The sequence below is a fragment of the Rhinopithecus roxellana genome, chromosome 1 (genome assembly GCF_007565055.1).
Source record: "Rhinopithecus roxellana isolate Shanxi Qingling chromosome 1, ASM756505v1, whole genome shotgun sequence".
Lineage (NCBI taxonomy): Eukaryota > Metazoa > Chordata > Mammalia > Primates > Cercopithecidae > Rhinopithecus > Rhinopithecus roxellana.
The window spans coordinates 179,121,911-179,147,065 of NC_044549.1; the positions used below are offsets into that span (position 1 = coordinate 179,121,911).

General features: G+C 37.3%; 1 protein-coding gene across 7 annotated transcripts in view; it reads left to right on the top strand.

Moving 5' to 3' along the window:
* Positions 1–25,155, top strand: part of ATP2C1 (ATPase secretory pathway Ca2+ transporting 1) — a 158,541-nt gene that overhangs the window by 124,845 nt on the left and 8,541 nt on the right. For 4 of the 7 annotated variants that reach the window (XM_010380319.2, XM_010380337.2, XM_030933688.1 and 1 more), the window contains 8 exons: positions 9,598–9,648; positions 10,576–10,742; positions 12,698–12,766; positions 13,339–13,455; positions 14,266–14,413; positions 14,949–15,044; positions 16,208–16,349; positions 17,901–18,025. In XM_010380319.2, the coding sequence (XP_010378621.1) occupies positions 9,598–9,648; positions 10,576–10,742; positions 12,698–12,766; positions 13,339–13,455; positions 14,266–14,413; positions 14,949–15,044; positions 16,208–16,349; positions 17,901–18,025 (915 nt within the window). The remainder of the gene's footprint in view (positions 1–9,597; positions 9,649–10,575; positions 10,743–12,697; positions 12,767–13,338; positions 13,456–14,265; positions 14,414–14,948; positions 15,045–16,207; positions 16,350–17,900; positions 18,026–25,155) is intronic. The other 3 variants (XM_010380329.2, XM_010380358.2, XM_010380344.2) reach the window with 1 other exon arrangement.

Consider the following 25,155-nt stretch of genomic DNA (forward strand, 5'->3'; position numbering starts at 1 on the left):
GTTTTCAACTCATTTGGGTAAATACTAAGGAGCACAATTGCTGAATCAGATCATATGGTAAGAGTATATTTAGTTTTTTAAGAAACAGGCAGTTCCATTTTTGTGGATGAGGAAATTGAGGCCCAGAGTACTTGGGAGACTTGACTGATGTCTCAGAGCTAGTAAGTAGTGGTGTTGGCATTGGAAGTGGAATCCAGGTCTGTATGCTCCAGAGTTCATCTGTTGTTTGCTGTTTCTTTGAATATTATTGAACCTAAGATGTACCCATCTCTGACTATTATTATTATTTTTACTATTTTTTACCACTGCCCTTATCCATATACATCTCTGATTATTTTTATACACTAAATTCCTACATGTGAAATGATTGGACTAGAGTTCAACACATTTGTAAGGCCCTTAACATATATTGCTGAATTGTTCTCTGGAAAGGTTTCTGTTTATATCTCCATAAACTACGCTTCATATAATAGCATTAAGTCCCTAGACCTCTAGTCCCACTTCCCTCATCCTCTAGCAAGTGGTTAGATTTTGGATGTTGTTACTAACAGAAATACACTATTTTGCTTATCCATATTTTTTCTTTCTCAACTTCTAATCACTCACAAATGCTGTTTTCAGAGAGAGGCAATCATAGTCCTGAAAGATGTAATCTCGAATGTTGAAATCCTGAAAGATTGAAATCCTTAAAGTCTTAAAATCCTGAAAAACCACAGCCCCCAAAGATCAAAATCCTAAAAATCTAATTCTGGAAAAAATAATTTTAAAATAAAATAATTTACATTTTTAAGAAGGAATTTATTTGAGAAACATAAAAACATGAAAATGCTTCATTGGTCACTTTATACAAAATAAGCAATAATAAATAACCTACACAGTTTTACAAGCATTTGCAACCATAAACACTCAGGCATAGTATATGACAGACAGATATAACATAGGGCTCTTATGAGCATGTGAACTGTATTTATAAAGAAATAGGTCATAAGGGAAATGCGCAAACACCTATCACTATGGTTGCTAATTGTGTGCACCCCACTTTATAACTGTGGGTCATTTTTATCTTTCACAAATGCAGATGTATGAAAAGGACATCTGTTCATTTATTGAGGAAGTTTCAACATTTTTACATACATGTACAATGCTTACATACAAAGTCAACATTGTGATCATGCACTTTCTTGAAGTCAAATTTGTAAAACATGCATAAAACAAATTAGAACCCTTTAAGTCTCTATAACTTACGCTTCCAGTGTTGGAAATGATGCAGAGGTGAAATACACAGCATAGCAAATTGTAAAAAATAATGCTGACAATTTAAAATAGTGGAAAATGAAACTAAAAAAAGAAAAACAATGGCGGGGGATGGTGGCTCACACCTGTAATCCCAGCACTTTGGGAGGCTGAGGCAGATGGATCGCCTGAGGTTAGGAGTTCGAGACCAGCCTGGCCAACATGACGAAACCCCATCTCTACTAAAAATACAAAAATTAGCTGGGCGTGGTGGTGGGCGCCTATAATCCCAGCTACTCAGGAGACTGACGCAGGAGAATCGCTTGAACCTGGGAGGCAGAGGTTGTGGTAAGCTGAGATCGCACCAGTGTACTCCAGCCTGGGCGACAGAGCAAGACTCTGTCTGCCTACCTCCCCCATGAAGAAAAAAAAAAAGAACAAAAAAACCTAAAAAGAAACTATGACATGGAAAACTATATTACAGAGATAGATGATGGACAGTTGCATGGAGATAGTCCATAAAAACTGGCTGACCTTCATGATCATTAACTATATTTTGAAGTCTTGCAGCATGATGAATAGTTGCTTTTTTTTCTTTAAGAACGTGGCTATCAGAGTATGTTCATATTCATTTTCTACGTGGCACTGCTCTTTTTGAAATTCTATGATTCGATGTACACTAACATGAACGTTCTCTATTAAATTTTCTTATCCTGTGATTGTGATTTTCAGGAGTTTAGACTTTGTTGTTGTTTTTGTGACGGAGTCTCGCTCTGTTGCCCAGGCGGAGTGCAGTGGCGCGATCTCGGCTCACTGTAAGCTGCGCCTCCCGGGTTTACGCCATTCTCCTGCCTCAGCCTCCTGAGTAGCTGGGACTACAGGCACCCGCTACCACGCCCGGCTAATTTTTTGTATTTTTAGTAGAGATGGTGTTTCACCATGTTAGCCAGGATGGTCTTGATCTCTTGACCTCGTGATCTGCCTGTCTCATCCTCCCAAAGTGCTGGGATTACAGGCATGAGCCACCGAGCCTGGCCGAGGAGTTTAGACTTTAGGGATTTTGATCTTTAGGGATTTCAGCATTTGGTATTATGGCATTTGGTATTGTATCTTTCAAGATTATGATCCCAATATGTTGAGATCATAGATCACTGTTGGGATCACTGCCACCCAGGGAATTTGGGCAGTGTGGATGTTTGCTTTGTTTTTAGGGTGGGGAAGGTGTTTATATATTTGAATAGGGCTTTGTGTGTGTGTGCACATTCTATCCTGGTAATCTCTTCCTGATGTTTATTTCTGAATAAATCCCATATTGGACTTTTTTAGTGGTATTGGGATAGGGTATTAGTAAATGTATGTGAAATCTGCAGTTACTTAAACATTTTACCATTAGACTTTCGCTTAACTTTTCAGAGATGCTAAAGGTGGTGAAACTTTCATTTTATTTGCTTTCTTCAGTTCGTCCTCTGGCTGAATTTTATAAAAATTATGGTGAACTCTGTAAACCAACCTAAAGGTATTTAGAGAAGAAAGAAACTAATTACAAATTACATCATCAGCCTGGACAAATCACATTGTCGGGATTTCCCAAGTAGAGTGGGTGTGCATTAATTATAGCAGATATCCTGAGGCTATTCCAAGGAGACTAAAACAAAGTAAGACCTAAGCCCTGTCAGAAGCTCATTGAATTGCTTAAATTCATCCTACTTTAAAGTGGAATTCTATAAATACCAGCTCTCCCTCCCAGGTAGTTTGTATGTTTTGAATACCTAAGTCTTTACTCTAAATATTATTAGTGAATTTTTTGTCTCATTGGTTAGCAGGACTGCCCCACCCTCATTTTGTCTTTTTTCCCACTTCATTTTGTGTTCATGTAACCCTCTTACAGCCAATATGTTTATTTGGTTTTCAGCTTTTTAATTATTTTATTTTATTTTATTTTGTTTTTTTAGAGATGGTGTCTTGCTTTGTTGCCCAGACTGGAGTGCTGTGGTATGATCATAGCTCACTGCTGCCTTGAATTCCTGGGCTCAAGCTATCTTCCGCCTTTGCCTCCCAAGTAGCTGGAACTATAGGTGCTCGCCACTATGCTTGGATAATTTGAAAAAAAAAAGAAAAAATTAATTTCTGAATGGATTTTTAAACTTTTTTGAAAGAAAAGATTTGTAGAAATGGAGTCTTACCATGTGTTGCCCAGGCTGGTCTTGAATTCCTGGGCTCAAGTGATGCTCCCACCTCAGCCTCCCAAAGTGCTGGGATTATAGGCATTAGCCACTGCACCTAGCCTCATCTTCTGCTTTCCTTTGTTTGTTTTTTGAGACAGAGTCTCTCGCTTTGTTGACCAGGCTAGAGTGTAGTGGTGTGACCATAGCTCACTGCAACCTCAAACTCAGGTGATCAGGGTTCAGGTGATCTCCCCGGTTCAGGTGATCCCTCATGACTCAGTCTCCAGAGTAGCTGGGACTACTGGCATGTGCCACCATGCCTAGGTAATTTTGTTATTTTTTTGTAGAGATGGGGTCTTGGGTCTTGCTCTTGCTGTGTTGCCCAGGTTGGTCTCAAACTCCTGGGCCCAAGTGATCCTGCTACCTTGGCCTCTCAAAGTGTTGGGATTACAGGCATAAGCCACTGCACTCAGACAGTTTGCTACTTTTGCTTCACATCAGTTTGAATAACTCTTATTATTGTTACAAATAAAACAGACCTTTTGTTCTAAATCACTAGCTTGTTGAGGTTTTCCCCCATGTACTAGAATCATATTAATTCTGCCCCTCATTAAAATATTTTTCAGCCATCCTTTTTCATAATTCTTTAGAACACATTTCATTCTCCTTTTGGAATAGAGTGTTGCTATGTACTTTGACCTAGAGCCAATTAAAAAGGAGTATGAAACTCAGTTTTGCTTGTTTATTAAGTCATCTGGGAATTCTCAGTGTTTTCCATTTGTGACTTTTTCTAGTGGGTTCTACATTTTCCATTGATTCATTGATAGAAATGGTCATCCTCTTTCATTCTTCTTTGTCTGATTTTTACAGCATTACTTCCATTTATATTTCTGCTGAATGTATTCACCAAGTCCCCATATTATTATTCCAATTCCTATATTGTCTAATTTTTAATAGATTGTAAATCTTTATTTCAATCACTTGTTTTTTCTTCAGTGCATTAGTTTTCTTGAATCTGTCGTAGAAGATTTGAGGATCTTTGGTAGGTTATTCTAATGCAAGACAGATCTTTTCCATTAACCTCTCCTTTAATATTTTCCTTCCTTTTTTTTTTAAAACTTCCTTTCCCTAGTACATCTTGTCTATTAATCTCCATCAAAAGAACTGTGAGTGCTGACCACAAATGTGACACTGAAAAGGAGGACTCATAAGAAGAGAAAAATACCCCTTGTAGATTGCTTCTGAAAATATGTGGCCTTGTTCTACTCTGATGATTTTTTTTTTCCAAGATAAAAATGCCTTTCATTTATTAATATTACACATAAAAGTTCTGTTATTTAAAAATTGTTAAAATATTGGTTGATAGTGTGGCATGGCAGTTTTTCTTTTTTACTCTGATGATTTTTATCTCTTCGCCCAAATCTAAAATCAGGCCAAAGTACCCAACTGTCACAACTGGATCAAGCCAGCTGCACCTTTTACCACCAAGTACAAGGCTCACTGCAACCCACGGATATCCACCTAACCTCGGGACAGCCATGATCCCCAATAGGCAGGGTTGACACCCATGACCAGCAAGAAGCAGCTACAGAAAATTGATCCTCAGTGCCTCTGCCTCCCATAAAGATTTCTGGGGATCATGTCTCTCAGGGAGAAATGAGGCAGGAGAATAGAGAATTAGGGTACTCAAGGGTAAACGTATAAGTAAAAGAACAGTAGGTGCAGCCAGTTCTGGGCAAGATAAGTAAAAGGACAGCAGGTGCAGCCAGTTCTAGGCATGTAGGCGACATCTTTACTCCTGTGATAACAAGACAGAAGTCTCCACTTCAGCCTCTGATTGGCTGGGAAGCAAGTCTCCACTTCAGTCTCTGATTGGTCACAGGCTAATCCTTCATAGGGTGTAACCAATTGGAGGCCTCTAAAGGGCACCTAGGAGTGTTACCAAATTCTTTTAACTTAGTAAAAACCCTAGGCTGGGCATGGTGGCTCACACCTGTAATTGCAGCACTTTGGGAGGCCAAGGCCGGTGGATCATGAGGTCAGGAGTTCAAGACCAGCCTGGCCAAGATGATAAAACCCTGTCTCTACTAAAAATACAAAAATTAGCTGGGTATGGTGGTGGGCACCTGTAATCCCAGCTACTCAGGAGGCTGAGGCAGAGAATTGCTTGAACTCAGGAGGCTGAGGTTGCAGTGAGCTGAGATCACACTACTGCACTCCAGCCTGGGTGACAGAGCAAGACTACGTCTCAAAAAAAAAAAAAAATGGCTGGGCACGGTGGCTCACGCCTGTAATGCACTGTGGGAGGCCAAGGCGGGCAGATCACCTGAGGTTGGGAGTTTGGGACCAGCCTGACCAACATGGAGAGAACCCGTCTCTACTAAAAAATACAAAATTAGCCGGGCATGGTACGGCTCGTGCCTGTAATCCCAGCTACTTGGGAGGCTGAGGCAGGAGAATTGCTTGAACCTGGGAGGAGGAGGTTGTGGTGAGCCAAGATCGTGCCATTGCACTCCAGCCTGGGCAACAAAAGCGAAACTCCATCTCAAAAAAAAAAACAAAAACAAACAACCAAAAAATCCCTGAAGAACATTGTAGTTGGGACTCATGAGCCACTTGCTCGAGCCCATTTCTGCTCTGTGGAGTGTACTTTTGCTTCAATAAGTTTGTGCTTTCGTTGCTTCATTCTTTTGTTCCTTTGTGTGTTTTGTTCAATTCTTTGTTCAACACACCAAGTACATGGACAACTCACAGTCAAGACCTTTCATTCGCTAACAGATTTATTTTGCAGCTTTTGCCAAACACTTGTTATATTTCAGTGCTGTGTGCTACATGATTAATTTCTGCAGTAATTAGAGTTTTCACTTAGAAGGTTACCAGTATGTTTTGGATATATATGTAACTGAGTCTTTTTTAAAGACATAGTGAAGAGTTTCTGAATGGATTTTTGAACTTTTTTGAAAGAAAGGATATTTCCCAAATATAAATTATGTGATTCATGATATTTGGATTGCCTAGGGATAATCAGTAATGTGATATTACAGTCCAGCTGAGTCTTTTAAGAAAATAATACCATTTTTTATTTAGACCTTTATTAAAAGGAGAGAACCAGGGAACAGTCTTTATGGTAGTACTGGGATATATTCAGTTGTTCATTCATTTTATTTGTCTTTATAGAGCACTGTTGGTATAGGACAAAAATCTCTGACTTCTTGAGTCTTAGAAGATAAATGGATATATATTATGTTAAATAAGTGCTTAAGAGCACCCTCCCACCCCCCCAAAATAAAAGGGCAAAATTTGAATGATTAGAGAGGGAGATTGAAATTTTTAGATAGTATGACTAGGGAGGGCCTCACTGAGAAGGTACATTTGACAGAAGGGGGACCCATGTTATATCCGAAGAAAGAGCATTCCAGACAAGGGCAGAGGCTGGGAGTGAGTGTGCCTGGCATGTGTGAGGAACAATTAGGAGGCCAATGTAGTTCAGTCAGGAAAAGACTAATGATAGGAGTGCAGTGAGATGTGCACTTCATGAGGGACCTGGTAGATGATAAAGGACTTCGGCATTTGTTCTGAGAGAGATGTGAAATCATTTGAGGGTTTTGAGAAGACACGTGATCTCACTTCTGTATTAACAGTGCCACTTTGGCTACTGTGTTGCAAATTGGGGGAAACTAGGGCAGAAATAAGAAAGTCACTTTGGAGGTATTGGCCTGGAGTGTTGGCAGTGGTTTTGGAGTAAGGTGGTTGAATTCTGGATATATTTGTGAGTGGAGTCAACAAGATTCGCTGTTAAACTGCTTGTTGGCACATAAGAAAAATGGAGGAATTAAGGATGGCTCCCCAAATTTGGAGCCCCAGCAACTGCACATATGTACTTTTCATTAACAGAGGATAGGAAGGAGCAAGATTGAGACATTGAGGAGATGTGGAGTAGGGATGGGAATTAGTTTTGCTGATCTGGATTTCAGAAGAAATGTCTGGGCTTGAGATAAAAATGCATTCAAATAAATGCGTGTAAGTAAAATCCAAAGCCATGTGCCTGGGTATGCTCACCTGAGGCGTAGGGAATTCTGAGACCTCTTATAGAGAAAGGAACTGAGCCCTGGGGTGCTTCAACATCTATACATCAAGAGAGATCAGGAGAATTCTGTACAAGAGGAACAGCCAAAAAGGTAGGAGGAAGACCAGTATTGGTGGTGGTGGAAGCCAAGGAAAGATGGTGTTTCAGGAGGGACTAATCATCTATGTTAGGGTACGGTGGAGAGGTTAAGTCAGATGAGAAATGACTGTAGGCATTAGCAATGTGGTGGTGGTGGTGGTGGTGAGGGTCTTTGAAAGTCATGAATTGTGTTTCAGTGCAGTTGTGATGACAGTATGATCATGGGATGGATTCAGAGAGAATAGGAGAGAGCAAGTATAGGCAACTTTCTAAGGAACTCTGCTCCAAAAATCCTCCCTGTTCCTGTATCAAAATTTTTTCCTAGCTGCTGCACTTTACCATCAGTATACAAACATGTTTCTTCTTCCATTAAAAAATAATGATAGGCCGGGCTCGGTGGCTCACTCACGCCTGTAATCCCAGCACTTTCGGAGGCCGAGACGAGCAGATCACGAGGTCAGGAGATCGAGACCATCCTGGCTAACACGGTGAAACCCCGTCTGTACTAAAAATGCAAAAAATTAGCTGGGCGTGGCGGCAGGTGCCTGTGGTCCCAGCTACTTGGGAGGCTGAGGCAGGAGAATGGCGTGAACTCGGGAGGCGGAGCTTGCAGTGAGCTGAGATCGCGCCACTGCACTGCAGCCTGGGCGACAGAGCGAGACTCTGTCTCAAAAAAATATATATATATAATAATGATAATAAATAAAAGAAAGGAAAGGGTGGCAGCTGAAATGGGAAGGGAAGAGAAGTGGTTTTCTTTCTTTTTTTATATGGAAGGGACAACATGTTTTTGTATACTGATGGTTAAGATGTAGCAGTGAGGAAAACATTTTGGCACAGGAGGGAGGAGAATTTCTGGAGTAATGATCTTAATAGGTAAGGAAGGTAGAATCTTTGACCTGCAGTAGATGCATATTCAGTTCATTGTAGTAAAACTAGAGCAGTTTAGTTCCTGGATACAGATACTGAGTTGAGGGAATTGTGGAAATTCTCTTCTGATTCTGATTTCTCCAAAGTAGGAAGCAAGGTGGTCGGCTGAGAAGGAGGCTAGAGAAAGGGGATAGATTGGAGGTATGAGGAGAGAAAAGTAATATGAACTAATCCTCTAGGAGAGTAGGAAAGAGAATGGTGTATTATGTGTATTGAAATCACCATAACTTGTAAATATTGTTAGAGACAGTGACATGACAGTGAGGCAGAAGTTAAAAATCATTGTGAAATGAGGGGTTGTGAACTCTGGAGCAGTGAATGCCTACAGTTAGTGAGTGACAGTCTCATCTGACATTCAGAACTGAGGTTTTATGAAGGGAGAATAGAGGATACCATGCTCCACCTCTACGCTCCTCTGGTGGTACTATTTGAGGAGGTTATAGGGATGGCGGTGTTTTGTGGAAACACTCGGTTAGAGCAAAGTGAAAAAGAGTAAAAAATACAGGAGATTTGTTGGGACACAGTGAAAGGATTTCAGGAGATCAGGAGATGGGGTCAGAAAAAAGGATTAAATATGTGTTTTGGAGAGATAAAATCATATAAGCAATTTAGAGGTACAGTGGAAGAGAGGCTAATGAGTTAACCTGAGTAAAAGGGAATGAGCAGACACTTGACACTAAAAAATGGCTCTACAGACATTGAGAAGCAGCTGTTCTTTATTGCTCCTGAAGACAGAACAAAGGGAAAAGGCTATTTTAGTTGTAGCGAGTGTTGTAGGAAACAGATGCAAGAGAATTTTTCCTTTTTTTGTCTCTGGAACATTTCAAGAATAAGGCTGTTTTCTCTCCAGAGTTTACACATAATGGTATAAATTGGATGACTTGTTTAGATTGTGTATTTCCTGTGGTACCTTTGGTAAAGATCGAAATGACCATATCAGATGAATGTCTTAAGAAACCTATGGCATATTGCTTAAGCTTGATCTCAGTGGCAAATTAAATACAGCTTAAATTGATGAGTTTTTCATCATTAGTTATGAATGCATGGGTTATTCTGTGGAAATCTTAATGTTGAAAATTTTTAGTGTATCTTGTATTTTAACAGGTTGCAGTATTTTACAGAGCTAGCCCAAGGCACAAGATGAAAATTATTAAGGTGAGTGTCTAAGAATCAGATTGTTTTATTTCTGTATACAAAATGCTGCTACTTTACTTTTGTTATGTTTGCATTACAGGGAGTAGAGCATCAAGGTCAGAAATACTGTGAAGCAAAACAGTGTTTGTTTTTGTAAGAGCTTGACATAGAAACACTAATAGAGAATTTAGTTGGCATAAGATGTAGAAGAAAACTTGAACGAAGTATCTGCAAATGTAGCCTTCTTTAAACAGACAATATAAAAGAATGTTCTAACTGGGGTCCATAGCCACGTCTTCCCAGTGTGAATAGCAGTAATTAGTTAGAAACTAAATAAATACAGCAAGGAAATAGTGTTGTGATAGTGTGAACAATACTTAAAAGGCTATGATTATTTATATTAGTCAATTATATATAAAGCAACTGATATAGTATCCAGTAGTTAATGGTCTTAAGTTATTAATCATGATAACCAGCCATTGTGTAGTTTAGAGTTTCTCAACGTAGGCACCATTGACATTTTGGACTAGATAATTCCTTGTTGTGAAGGGCTGCCCCGTGTGTTATAGAATGTTTAGCAGCATCCTTAGCCCCTTCCCACTAGATGCCAGTGACATCCCCCAAATCATAACACTCAGAAACATCTCCAAACATTGTCAGATGTCCCCTGGGAGACAAAATTGCCCCTGGTTGAGTAACATTGTATAGTTTGGAGAACAGAATTTAGAGATACAGTTCTCACAGATGGAAATATTAGTAGCAACTTTTTCTAAGCTTTATCTTACTGAGATCTCCATTTGTTGAAGTTTGTTGAAAAATGGGTGGTCTATATTATTTCTAATCTTAATTATGTGAAAAATAATTAGGGAGAATTTGTTTATTGCTTTGTATGGAAGCAACATTTTTATCAGAATTCCTTGCTCTCCCCTGTCCTCTGCTCCACGGTAGTCGCTGCAGAAGAACGGTTCAGTCGTAGCCATGACAGGAGATGGAGTAAATGATGCAGTTGCTCTGAAGGCTGCAGACATTGGAGTTGCGATGGGCCAGACTGGTACAGATGTTTGCAAAGAGGCAGCAGACATGATCCTAGTGGATGATGATTTTCAAACCATAATGTAAGCTTTGTTTCAGTGAATGCCTATCAGAGAATCTTCCCCTATCCTTTCCTGTCTCCCACCCCTAGAAAATTCAACTGGAAAAGAATTAGTATTTAAAAATTAGGTAAACTAAACCATTTTTCTCGGGTAATTATCCTATTTTATGGTCTGTTCTATAGTTCTGAAGAAAATGATTTGTGTGGCTGGAACAGGCATAGTAAATGGCAGGACCCTCATTTAAGAAATATTTGCCAAGTGCCAGTCACATGTCACCTTTTTCTGGGCACTAATATGATGGTATAGTAATGGCCTTTATGTTAAATTCAAGTAGTTAGAATTACGCATATGTATGACTCTTTTTTGGGCCTTATAATAAATATTGAAAATTATGAAGTTTACATCCATGCCTGTTTTTTTTATATCAGTAATTTATTTATGTTGCCCTCATTTAATGTTATAATTTATTAAATTTAGATAGCTTTATTTGTGTAAGCCACAGTTTCCAGTTAAGACTCCAGTGTAATACATGGTGGTGTCAGTTTTACAGTGTTCAGTTGGGGCTCATGTGAATCCCATTTATTTATTTATTTATTTTTGGTAGCCACCTGTTGGATGACCTGAGTTTAGTGATACATTCTAATTATATGTTCCGGGCTGTTTCATTACTCTGATTTGGCCTACAGCGAAACATTTGGGAGCTCAGGACTCACAGTATTTGCTAAGCTTTTGCAAGGATATGAGTTTTTTCTTTCCATTATTAGAATTATATAGAGTTCTTAGAAGAAATGGGAAGTTGATTAAAAAGCCTAGATTTTCTTGGATTCAGCTAAATGAATGAGAGAATTTATATGAATCCTTGTAAACCGTGTTATTTAATTCCTCTGCAACATGTGATCTACTTGATGTGTAGGAACAACACGTAGCTTAAATTCTATAATTCTTATATATCTCATTGCCATTTGATTCCTGACAGGCATTAGTTTAAACCTTTACTCTGCATTTTGTACCACTAAGAAAAATGAGCTTAGAGGAAGGTGAAGAAGATAATCATGGTTGGGCATGGTATCTCGTGCCTGTAATGCCAGCACTTTGGGAGGCTGAGATGGATGGATCACTTGAGCCCAGGAGTTCGAAACCAGCCTAGGCAACATGTCAAAACCCATCCCTCCAAACAATACAAAAAAAAAAAAAAACAGCTGGGAGTGGTGACTTGAGCTTGTGGTCTCAGCTACTCTGGAGGCTGAGTTGGGAGGATTGCTTGAGCCAGGAAGGTCGAGGTGCAGTAAGTCAAGATTGTGCCACTGCACTCCAGCCTGGGAAGCAGAGCAAGACCCTGTCTCAAAAACAAAAACAAAAAAAAATCATTTTTTGTATTATGAATGTGAAGTATTTTCTCTTGTGGGGAGAGACAATGTATGATTTTAATGTTGAAATATCTTCAGAATAAGAATTTTAATACTTGACAAATTAGTTCAGATAGAGCTTAGGCTTGACTTTAATTCTTTGCTAAAATAAATGTTTCCATATTGATACATGTGTTGTATTAGTTGGAATTTTATTTTATTTATTTGTTTGTTTGTTTGTTTGTTTGTTTGAGACAGAGTCTCACTTTGTTGCCAGGGCTGGAGTGCAGTGATGTGATCTCGGCTCACTGCAACCTCTGCCTCCTGAGTTTAAGTGATTCTCCTGCCTCAGCCTCCCAAGTAGCTGGGATTACAGGCATGCGCCACCACACCTGGCTAATTTTTGTATTTTTATTAGAGACAGGGTTTTGCCATGTTGGTCAGGCTGGTCCGAACTCCTGACCTCAGGTGATCTGCCAGCTTCGGCCTCCCAATGTGCTGGGATTACAGGCATGAGCCACAGTGCCTGGCTGGAAATCTATTTTCAAAATTAGCTCCACAGTGTTTTAGTATAGATACATTTTTATATGATAATATTTTCTCACTTCATCTTTATTTTTTAAATTTCAGGTCTGCAATTGAAGAGGGTAAAGGGATTTATAATAACATTAAAAATTTCGTTAGATTCCAGCTGAGCACGTAAGTTTGCAAGGAATTTGTCACCATGGGTCTTCTGGATAAATTATATGAAAAGTAGAACCTAAGCAGAATGCCTAGAAACTTATCTGCCTTATATTTCTGAGCATTGTTCATATGTCAGTTTTCCAAAAAGAAAATGTATTGTATTCAGAAATTTAAAGTGGCATGATAAATAGGTTGTAAATGTAACAATTAGATGTCTGTATCATCAAAATATATAAATCTTCGTGATTAATAGCTCGTGAAATCAGGGATGAGTCGCATCTCATTGTTTCCTCTTGGTATCTTTTTCCAAAAGTAGAAGGGGTATTGTGTAGTCAAAAAACAGTTACCAAAATACTGTTGAAACTATCATGCAGATATAAAAATTCTTTATTTGTTCCTGTTGGCTAAACATCTTGAAAATCCTTTGTTAAAATACTATTAGCTTTAAAATGTCCACATGAATGAAGAATAGTTTACTTGAAACAGTCTTCCTTTAAAAGCATAGTAGTAACGAGATTTTTAAGTGGTATCATAGAATCAACAGATTTACTGTGCTGATATTTTTAAATGACTCTCTTTTTCAACAGGAGTATAGCAGCATTAACTTTAATCTCATTGGCTACATTAATGAACTTTCCTAATCCTCTCAATGCCATGCAGATTTTGTGGATCAATATTATTATGGATGGACCCCCAGCCCAGAGGTACGAGTTTTTTATTGCATGAGCTAGAAAGACAAGGAATGTGTGCTACACTGATAATTAAGTTTTAAAACTTGATTTATGGACAGTGTTGGAAAACTTTGCAGCAAATGTTTTAACATTTATATTATAAATTGTGTGATGTGCATATTTTATTTATTCTTTTTGAGTGTGCATGCAGTGTAGATCTGAGCCTTTCCACTGTTAGATGCCTAGCCTAAGGTTGAGAATAGATCAGGAATAGGTGCTATCCCTGTCCTCAGGAAGTAAATAAGCCTTTTATTTCTAAAAATTGAATATAATGGAGAAATTTCTGGGTTCAGTATTATTATCTAGGTTCTGCTGTTGTCAGTTTTAGAGACTTTGGGAAAGTATTAGAGGACCTGAGTGTCATAACTTTTTAAAAAAATTTAATACTAATGGAGTAGTTGAGTGATAGATGTCATTTGGCCACTCCAGCAAATCATCCCAGTCAAAACCTCTTTATATGAAAGATAACTTCAAAATTCAGTTGGTAGGTCATGTATTTTCACACTGTATTTGAGGTAAACTTACATATAAATGAATTGGATGGTTTTTTGAAAGTTGATTATCCCCTGTCAAATTGTGCCAAACAAATAAAGAGGAGAGAAAAAGTGACAAAATCAGTGTTATTTTTGCATAATCATAGCCAAGGTTTTCTTTATGATTCAACATTTTGTTTCCATAAGAAAGCATTTAATTTGCTGAATAATTGAGGTTAGTGAGGTTGTGAAAGTAACAAATCCAAACCTTAAAACTTGAAAGTAATTTATTTTTCTGTTTGTTTTTAAGCCTTGGAGTAGAACCAGTGGATAAAGATGTCATTCGTAAACCTCCTCGCAACTGGAAAGACAGCATTTTGACTAAAAACTTGATACTTAAAATACTTGTTTCATCAATAATCATTGTTTGTGGGACTTTGTTTGTCTTCTGGCGTGAGGTATATTCACTGGCCAAGCTGCTATATTAACATGAATTCTATATATATAATAGGATTCTTAGTTATTTTGATGGGTTACCCAGAAGGCTGGGAAGTTAAGGGTGCTCTTTTAGTGAAAAATATGATAAGAACATTTTAAAAGAGTTTGATTTCCATCTTTATGGATAAATAAAATTATTGATTCATGTATTAGAATAAATCTGCAGAGAAGTATCAGATACAATAAAAATACATGAAAATTTAGAATTTTGAAAACCTGAGTCTTAAAATCATACAGCCACTTTATTTTTAAATAATAACAGTATTTTAATATCTAATATATAGTTCATGAGGTTTTTTTTTTACTTGTTATTATGTAGATTACAACTATTCGCTAGGTGATTTATAGGAAATTTGGGTAGCTTTTATGTTTCATATGTTAGGCTAAAACTATTTCTTCCTAATAGAAAGAAAATATTTATATTTTTTAAAAAGCATGTTATTTATCCATTAAATTCAGCCACTGAAAAGTAATTTCGTTATTACCTCTTGACAGCTACGAGACAATGTGATTACACCTCGAGACACAACAATGACCTTCACATGCTTTGTGTTTTTTGACATGTTCAATGCACTAAGTTCCAGATCCCAGGTATGTTTAGGTGATCTTAGTTGATTGACTTGATTGACTCACTTGAGTAGACTGCTTTCTAATAAGTAGGCAAAGATTATGGGTTTTTAGCTTTGCTTAATTTTGTAACCACCGATTGCAGCCCCAGACACAGCCTTCTTATAAACATGTGCCATTGGTCACAATGAGGATGGGGCATTTGCGGGAGGTAAGCTTTATGTCTGACTAGAACATAAAAGTATTAATAATTCACAGGTGTTGTCGTCTGGGTTTAGCTGGCTATAGCTATAAGATAGATTGTGGTTAACATTATCTGAGCATAGAACAAACCTCATAGGTTCTGTTGAGATTTTATTAATCTCATCTTAGAAGACAGTATTGCTAGGAGTACAATAGCTGTTTTGTGCCTATTTTTTTCCCATCACTCCTGTCATTGTGTCAAAGCTTAGGACATTTTAATTTTGTTTTTCTTTCCTTGTTGTATCTTAAAGTGTGACTACTGCTTGTTGGTCTAAGTGTTTTGATAGAAAATAATGGGCTAGAGTTTTGTGGTACTTTTTTAGAGCATATTGTCCTTAAAAACTAGTTTCATTTGAGGCGTGACTATTCATTTCAGCTTTAAAGCACTTTATGAATCCTTAACTATATTACCATTTGCCATGCTAGAACTTCCAAGTACAGTGAATTCTCACTAATTGACCAATTTTTAAAGAAGCTGTAATTATTTTTTTAAGAAAAGTGGTTTTACTTTTTCAGTACACACATAATTAGGTCCATTCTGCAAGAAAGGATTTTAGATATCTACCTTAGTGAGAATGGATAGAAACGATTTAGCAAACTACAAATAAAGTTTCTTGATGTTTGGGATGTTAAAAGAAGAAATGATTTAGCAAAAACAAATAAAGTTTCTTGATGTTTGGGATGTTAAAAATGCTCTCATTTACATAGTGCCACTTTTTTTTTAAGCAAGCCCTTTCTTGATAAATATAATAAAAGCTACTTTAATATTTACCCTTATTCCATCTGAATTATTCCAAAAGTAAAATTTAAGAGATTTCATAGAATTGACACTGTAGAATTCAGTGATAAAGTGATACTGCTTATTAAAAATTAGAAGTGAATATAATAAAGAAGTTATTTCTGTGACCAAGGAGTAATAATTGAACTCTCTGCTCTGCCAACAGACCAAGTCTGTGTTTGAGATTGGACTCTGCAGTAATAAAATGTTTTGCTATGCAGTTCTTGGATCCATCATGGGACAATTACTAGTTATTTACTTTCCTCCACTTCAAAAGGTTTTTCAGACTGAGAGCCTAAGCATACTGGGTAAAGAAAACGTTATCTTTATCATTTATATATTTTAGAGAAATCATATTTTCTTATGTGTTTTAATTTTAAAATTCTTTTAAAATAGCAAAATAAGTAAATCACTTGATTTGAAAAAGGAATCTATTTTTTCATTTGGGAAAGCTCGACAATTACTCACCTAAATCCAGGGTTTTGGTTTTTGCTTTTTCATAGGTTATCAGTTGTTATAAAAATCATATTATGTGATTCTCAAATGTAGCAAATCAAAACCTGCTGTATAGTTTATAACTTTTTATGTACTATGCCATCTTGTATGAAGAGAAAACTAGACTTAATCTCCCTGAAAACCAAGTTGCTCTCTTCTTTAAAGTTAGAATTTTCAGTAGTTAAACTAATAATTCTTCCTTATTCTTTCTTGTTTGTACATTCTAATTTCACAAAATGTCAGTCTGACCCAAATAGCAGAATGTTTTATAAAGATTATTTGGAAATTACACATTATTCTTACGTTACCATTTATTATATGTATAATACAGTGCATTTAAAAGTCAGTTTTCCTATGTAAGTGTGAGGAATGATGTGTTTGACAATAATGCTATCCTTTATTGAATTCTTAATTTGGGTATTTATGAAAATAGTTATACAGTGTCACTGTATTTTTCGTTACAAGTTAAAATTACCTTGAAATTGAACTAGTTGAATTTCAGTATTTTAATTCCATATTCACATTGCTTCCCCTTTTTTAAAAAAATGGCATTTTAAGGAAACATCTGCAATTTTCCAAGCAGTAAATAAGAATTGAGATAGTGTGGATACTATTGTAAAGACAAGTTTTCTATGCTTTGAAATAGAACATAGTAATGTCAAATTTTTAATCTTCAGATAGGCATTTTCATTCAAATTGTCTACTACTGTTGATACAGTACTTTTTTAAAGGGCTGTGTGATCTATGAAAGAAAAAACTCCTTTTGTTGGTGTTACTGATAAAGGCTAGCCACATAAGGTTTCAGGGAAAGTGGTCAGAGGACTTAGGTTCTAATTCTGGCTGCTGCCTTTCCTAGTTATATGACTTTGGATAAGTCATTTAATATCTTTTTTCTTTTCTTATTTTTAACTGAGGGTGATTGTGCCTGCGTTATGGAATAGTTGTGAAACAATGTATTTGAAAGCTGTGGTGGCCAGGCGCCATGGCTCATGCCAGTAATCCCAACACTTTGGGAGGCTGAGGCAGGCAGATCACTTGAGGTCAGGAGTTCGAGACGAGCCTATCCAAAATGGTGAAACCCCATCTCTACTAAAAATACAAAAATTAGCTGGGTATGATGGCACATGCCTGTAATCTAAGCCACTTGGGAGGCTGAGGCAGGAGAATGGCTTGAACCTGGGAGGCAGAGGTTGCAGTTAGCCGAGATCACACCACTGCATTCCAGCCTGGGCAACAGAGCAAGACTCCGCCTCAAAAAAAAAAAAAAAAAAAAATTGGTAAAATGCTAGAAAAAATGTAAGCTATTAAGCTTTGCAACTGTAAGTTTCAAAGAAATGTAAAACCCAACTTATTTTCTCTTGCAGATCTGTTGTTTCTTTTGGGTCTCACCTCATCAGTGTGCATAGTGGCAGAAATTATAAAGAAGGTTGAAAGGAGCAGGGAAAAGATCCAGAAGCATGTTAGTTCGACATCATCATCTTTTCTTGAAGTATGATGCATATTGCATTATTTTATTTGCAAACTAGAAATTGCAGTCTGAGGATCATTTAGAAGGGCAAGTTCAAGAGGATATGAAGATTTGAGAACTTTTTAACTATTCATTGACTAAAAATGAACATTAATGTTAAAGACTTAAGACTTTAACCTGCTGGCAGTCCCACATGAAATTATGCAACTTTGATATCATATTCCTTGATATAATTGGCTTTTGTGATTGAGTGAAACTTTATAAAGTATATGGTCAGTTATTTAATTTAAAAAAAAAGGGCAAAACCTAAACCACCTTCTGCACTTAAAGAAGTCTAACAGTATAAATACACTATCTATCTTAGATAGATATATTTTTTTTTATTTTTAAATATTGTACTATTTATGGTGGTGGGGCTTTCTTACTAATACACAAATAAATTTAATCATTTCAAAGGCATTCTATTTGGTTTAGAAGTTGATTCCCAGGAGTGCCATATTTCAGCTACTGTATTTCCTTTTTCCTGTAATGTAAGCACCTCAGATACCATGTGCTACCATTTTTGTATCAAATTTTTTGCACAGGATGTGACCACTGTCAGATCACTGTTCTTTTCTTTCTTTTTGTGATTGAAAAGCCTATACTACAATTTGAAGTAAATTTTTGTTTTTCTTAGTAAGTGTAAATGGTTGCTTTATTTAATTTAATTTAATTTAATTTAATTTAATTTAATTTTAAAAAGGTATGTCTTTGGTATAGCAGAATTAATGCAGGGCTATCAAGTAGTATTCTAGGATAACAGTGTCCATAATTAACACTTAGTCATAGAGTCGAAAACATTTAAGACTGATTGGGCTGAAGTTTATAATAAATTATATTAACATGTCTTCCTTTTTGAGTTAAAGGAGACTATATACTTTGTCAAATATCATTTTGTCATCCTCTAAATATAAATCCAAATACCTCAGCTAAGTAATTCTATTTTAATATTTTTGCTGTTATGTAGTTTTTAATCATATTTCTTAGGAAGTATAGGCTACTGGACTTAAAGAATAAAAAGTCCCCAAACCCAAGCAGATGGTTTATGAACCAGAGTATATGTGGAAGATTCTTTGCTGGCCTTGCTCTGTGTGCATCTGAAGCTTCTTTGGCCTAGATTTTAGCACAAACCTGAGTCTGTCTCTTCTACTTTCATCACATGTTCTGTACCTTCTTTTTGTTTCATTGGGCATGCTAGGGAAATGATGAATTTTGTGTGTAATGCCATCAGTTTTCATAGAAGCTTGATGAGGTATAGGTCATTTGTTTTGAGTATGTGGGCCAGAAATTTAAAATTAGAAATTTTTCTGTTGAATATTTCTATCTATAAACAGAAATGGGTCCCAATTCTTAGAGGTTTAATCCTTCTTGAAGCTGGTAAGTTTTGTCTTTTATAATCTGTCAGGATGAACCATTCCTTAGCTTTTATCCAATATTAAACTGCAAGTGTTAGCACTGAACTATTGTCATTGATAGGGAAAATATCTATTCTTTGAGTCTTGTTACTGAGGCAGTTGAGTGTAAGGAGCTGCCTGAAGTTTATTCTACTTAACCCTTTAAGGCTGAATTGTCAAATGTACATTGTTCCATGTCATTAGATGGAACATGGAAGCCATTGTCTAATCAACTCTATCATTAGTGACTTGATGTCTCATACCTTAATTTTGTAATGATTTTTCTTCTCTGTTACAAAGACTTGAAATACGTATTAAATGCACGTTAATCTTTTGCTTTGCATTTTAGGTTCAGATTATGACTTGATTGAAATAAATATGCCTATACATTCATTTGCTTTGTACTATAAAAATAAAAATGATTTCTTAAGTTAATGGCATCCCAGTGGGGACTGTTAGCATTAAAATTATCCATATGGATGCTGAAGATACAGAAATTAAAATTATCCATATGGATGCTGGAGAATGCATAGTACACAGAATCTATGATTTAAAAAGAAGTTGAATGTACAGTACAGATCCAGATTGCAATTTTCCATAATATATTAATCCAAGTTGACATGGATGATTTAAATGTGCTGGTATCTAAATTTTAAATTTTTACCCCATTTCCTAATCCTAGGACTTGCTAGAGTCCCTAACAATACTAACTTATTTGATGTTTTTCCCTGTTAGACTACCTTACGGAGTTATTTGACCCCATAATGGCTAAACATCAGGGAAGAAAAGAAAAGAACTTAAAATAATGCACTGATGAGGTAAAGAGTTCTGAAGTGATCAAAACTGGCCACACAGAACAAGGCTGAACATGTTGTGTCACATTTATGCTGGACATTGCATAACCCAGAGATGAAACAAAAGTGAAACCATGCAACCCAAAGACCCTCCCCTTTCAGGATATAGGCTTTGTTTATATAGCAGTAACCACCCTCACAAGAATAAGACACATTATTTACCTGTCATGTCCATGTAGGGTATGTATTTTACATTGGTAGTCTTTTTGAGATCACTTAAGTTTTGGTCTCCTTGATACACTACATAAGTAAAGTATGTATTGGTCACACTTAAAAATAGTTTCTCACTGAAATGAGTTGGAGGCAAACAATAAACTAATATTTAGGAAACCTAATTAACTTTACCTTGCTTTCTGCCTCTGTCACTTGGTGATTCACTTCCGCATATGACTCATCCATGAAGTTAGATGATGAACTGGTTATCTTTTCATTACATTTATTTAGTATGTGGAGTGTGCTAGAAGTAGAACGATGATGGCATCCCTGCCCTATAGGAGCCCATGAACACAGATAGCAGGGGATATTACTGCTAATAAGCTATTTCAAGAAAGTTAATAGGGATCTTTGCCCATTTACTTTAAAAATACACATAGATTAAAATGAGTCCAGTGCACATTTCACTAGATATTTCCTTGACGCTGGCATTTGAAAATCTTCGAAGCACTTTTTAAGACTGAGCTCTTGCAATCCAAACAGCAGCTGATTTGCATACTAAAACGTGGTATGGATATTCATCCTTAACTAGTATGTGATTGGACAGACAGATCACTCTGATGGTTAAGATTCCTTGAGCTCAGTTACCACTTGAACCATTAACTCTTATTTAATGACATTATTTTGGGTTTTGGTTGTCAAGAGTTGGTTATTGTTAATAATGGATAATGGTTAGCCAGTCCCTGGTATTAATGTAGATACAGTTGTCCATAAACATTGTTGTGGGTTTAGATTTAAAGAAAAAAGTAGTATCATGCCTTCAGGAAGTTTTCAGTCAGTTCTGGAGACCAATGTGAAATATATCCAGTAGGATGGTAAATGTTGTCCAGAATGCTACAGTAGCTGAAGGAGACAAATAACTTCATGGGATCCTCAAAGAAATTTGTCATGGAAATTGCCTAGAACTAGTGACAGCTGAATCAAATTTTAAGTTGGGAAACTCCAGCTGAGAAGCAGTAGGACATTGCAGCCAAACTGCAAAGCCACTGCAGAGGTGGTGGTAGGGGCTAGAAGGAATCTCTGAAAACCACAGTGAGTTTGACACTGTTAAGACAGGAGGTACAGTGTGAAGGGTTGGAGAGAGAGGCAGAAGCCTAATGGTGAAAGCAGAGACAATTGATTTGTCTGATACCATGCCATGGCATTTCAAGAGTTTGATGTGAGTTTAGATTTTTGTATCGTAACATGCTGATGGAAGCAGAGAGGATCAGTTGTGAAGACTGAAATAGGGAGACCAATTAGAAACTCAAGGAAGCTTAAGGAGTAAAGGGATGATTGAGCTGTGGCAGTCAGGATGGAGAGAAAGGCATGGAATTTGAATTGTCTTTTTTTTTTTTTTTTGAGGCAGGGTCTCACTCTGTCCCCCAGGTTGGAGTGCAGTGGTGTGATCTCGGCTAACTGCAACTTCTACCTCCCAGGATTAAGTGATCCTTCCACCTCAGCCTCCTGAGTATCTGGGATTACAGGTGCACACCACCATGTCTGGCTAATTTTTTTGTATTTTTAGTAGAGGCAGGGTTTCACTTTGTTGCCCAGGCTGGTCTCGAACTCCTAAGCTCAGGCGATCCACCAGCCTTGGGCTCCCAAAATGCTGGGATTAGGTGTGAACCACTGTGCCCAGCCTTGAATTTGTATCTTCTGAGAGAGAACATTGACGTGACTGGATAGGAGAAAAGGAAAATGGAAAAGATACTAGTCTGTGGCCTTTGGCTTGAATAGTAGAGCTATTAGCAGAAGAACCTAAGCTAAGCAGGGTTTAGTGGGACACAGGTCCATCTGAAATGTAAAGCTTGTTGTGTCCTTGAGATTTCCCAGCTGGATGTGTTGAAGCTATGGCTGACTAATGATAAGCTAGTAGAAAAACAAGCATCCATTTTTTTGTTGTTAAATTAAGCAGTAAGTGAAAGTAAACTCAGGTTTGATAGAATAAGATTTCCTTTAAAAACTTTCCTTTAGCATAGTTATTAATCAGCAAACAGTTGTATAAATTCAAAATGCAGAAGGACAAGATAATATTTCTATCTCCTTTGTTATCGAATGTTAATAGTGAATCTGTTATTAAGGTTACTGACTGGAAAACACTGATCTAAATTACTGGTAGCACTTTTTTTTTGATACTTGCAGTATAAGACACTTTCTAAGAGGTGAGAGTGTGTGTATGTATGTTTATGTGTGTGTCAACGAACCACATAGCTTAAGGTATGCCACATGAGGAAACCCCAGTGAGTAAATAACATTACCATTAGAAAACAGCTACTTACTCTGAATGAGTAATTGTGGCAGAAGAGTAGAAAACAATGTTGATTTTTTTGTTTGTTTTTTGAGAAGGAGTCTTGCTCTGTTAAACAGCCCAGGCTGGAGTGCAGTGGCGCAATCTTGGCTCACTGCAACCTCTGCTTCCTGAGTTCAAGTGATTCTCCTGTCTCATCCTCCCGAGTAGCTGGGATTACAGGCATGTGCCACCATGCCCAGCTAATTTTCGCATATCTAGTAGAGACAGGGTTTTACCATGTTGGTCAGGCTGGTCTCAAACTCCTGACCTCCGGTGATCCACGTGCCTCAGCCTCCCAAAGTGCTGGGATTACAGGCACGAGCCATAGCACTTGGCCTGTTTAGTTTTTTAAATTTTACGTGTAATTCTTTTGGCCTTTCTAGTCTCGTCTCCTACACAATGCTCTAGTACAGTCGACTTTGAGATCATTGTGGACAGTGTTACTTTAAGTTGAAATCCTTTTTTCTCTGTCCCAATGTTAAGAATCAGAGCTTTTACCTCTACTTCAAAGCCCAGTGAAATGCCAACAAGAATAACCTTTCCAGATTTCTATAATGTGTGTGTGTGGGGGGGGGGGGGGGTGTACAGTTTCTTGAACACTTTTTTTTGGTTTGAGGCAGGGTGTTGCTCTGTAGTGTGATCATGGCTTCCTGCAGCCTGGACATCTGGGCTCAAGTGATCCTCCTACCTCAGCCTCTCGAGTAGCTGGGACTGCAGGCACATGACACCATACCTAGCTAATTTTGTGTATTTTTTTGTAGAGATTAGGTTTTGCCATGTTGCCCAGGCTGGTCTCAGACTCCTGGGCTCAAGCAGGAGCCCAGGAGCCACTTTGACCTCTCAAAGTGCTGGGATTATAAGCATGAGCCATCACGCCCAGCCTAACTTCTTGTAAACACTCTTTAAATGTAGCAATAAGTTTGCATATAACTTATTTAAATATAAGTTAAAAATAAAAAATATTTACATATAACTTATAAAATTGTGGGATTTTTATGTTTTAGAAAGCATTAAAAATTTAAGTTGAAAACACTTGTTGATAAATCTAAACAGAAATTTGGTAATCTCTTTCATAAATTAAGTGTCAAAGTTTGGGGAGAAAAGTGAAAACAATTATTTGAGCCATTAGTTTTTATCCTTAGAAATCCTTTTCTAATGTAAATCTGCTGGTGTTCTCGTGTACACATGAGCATATATGATGTAACAGCCTGTGCTTGCACAGCTGCTTCAGGTAGATGGTGTTTCATGTGCAGGTCACTGTACACACCTGAGTTTGCTATTCCTATCCTGTTTTACTCAAATCTGGCCAAACTGACAAATATACTGACAAAGGCTCGCATTTCTGTGGTGTTAGGCCTTCATGGCCTTCATGGCTGTTAGGCCTGACAGAACTTCTTTTCATATTTAACGCAAAGGTGCCCTAGCATCATTATTTCTTAAGCAATAGTTGCATTGCTCTACTTAGTAACCCTTTTGAGTAGAAACCATATCTCATTGTTATGAGCACTCAATGCCAGAAACTGAGCAAATCGTTCTATATAAATTCCAGAGATCCATTTTTGGGCTCTGGATTTGTAGGTTTTGAAAATATGCCTTTTAATAGTTTTTTAAAAAATTACTAATCTTCTCAACTACATTAAAGAACTTTCTATTAAAGTTTTCTCTGTGATAAGTATATCAAAGTGCCCTTTAGTTGACAAGTGACAATTTGGTGCCATCTTATGGTCATAAATAAAATACCATATAATGCCTGGACCATTGCTCTTGTCAGGTCTGCATCTTGCAGGCATACTGTGAAACACAAGATATGTGCGTCTTACAAATAGGTGACTGTGTAGAAAATGTATGTCTGATAGGAAAGACATGACAAACTTTACATTTAAGCAGTATTAGATCAATTTTAAGAAGTTATAAATTAGAATGTTTTAATTCCTATTTCTGTCTCTCATTCATCTGTGTGGTTGCGTAATAGGATTACATTAGATTTTGTATTTTTCTATATGGAGTGGGTCTGGATGGTTGGATGGTCCATGCATCAGCTAGAGGTATTACAAGTTAGGGAAATAGTTTAATTTAATGTTGTTTAACTCACCCACATGGAGCTATTATTTAGTTTTGGTGTAGAAACTATGGCCAGGCGTGGTGGCTCACACCTGTAATCCCAGCACTTTGTGAGGGTGGGGAAGGCAGGTTGCTTGAGGCCAGGAGTTCGAGACCAGTCTGGCCAACATGGCGAAACTAAAAATACAAAAATCTGTAGGGCGTGGTGTTGCATCCCTGTAATTCCAGCTTCTTGGGAGGCTAAGAACCAGAACTGCTTGAACCTGGGAGGCAGTGAGCCTAGATGGCGCCACTGCATTCTGGTCTGGGAGACAGAAC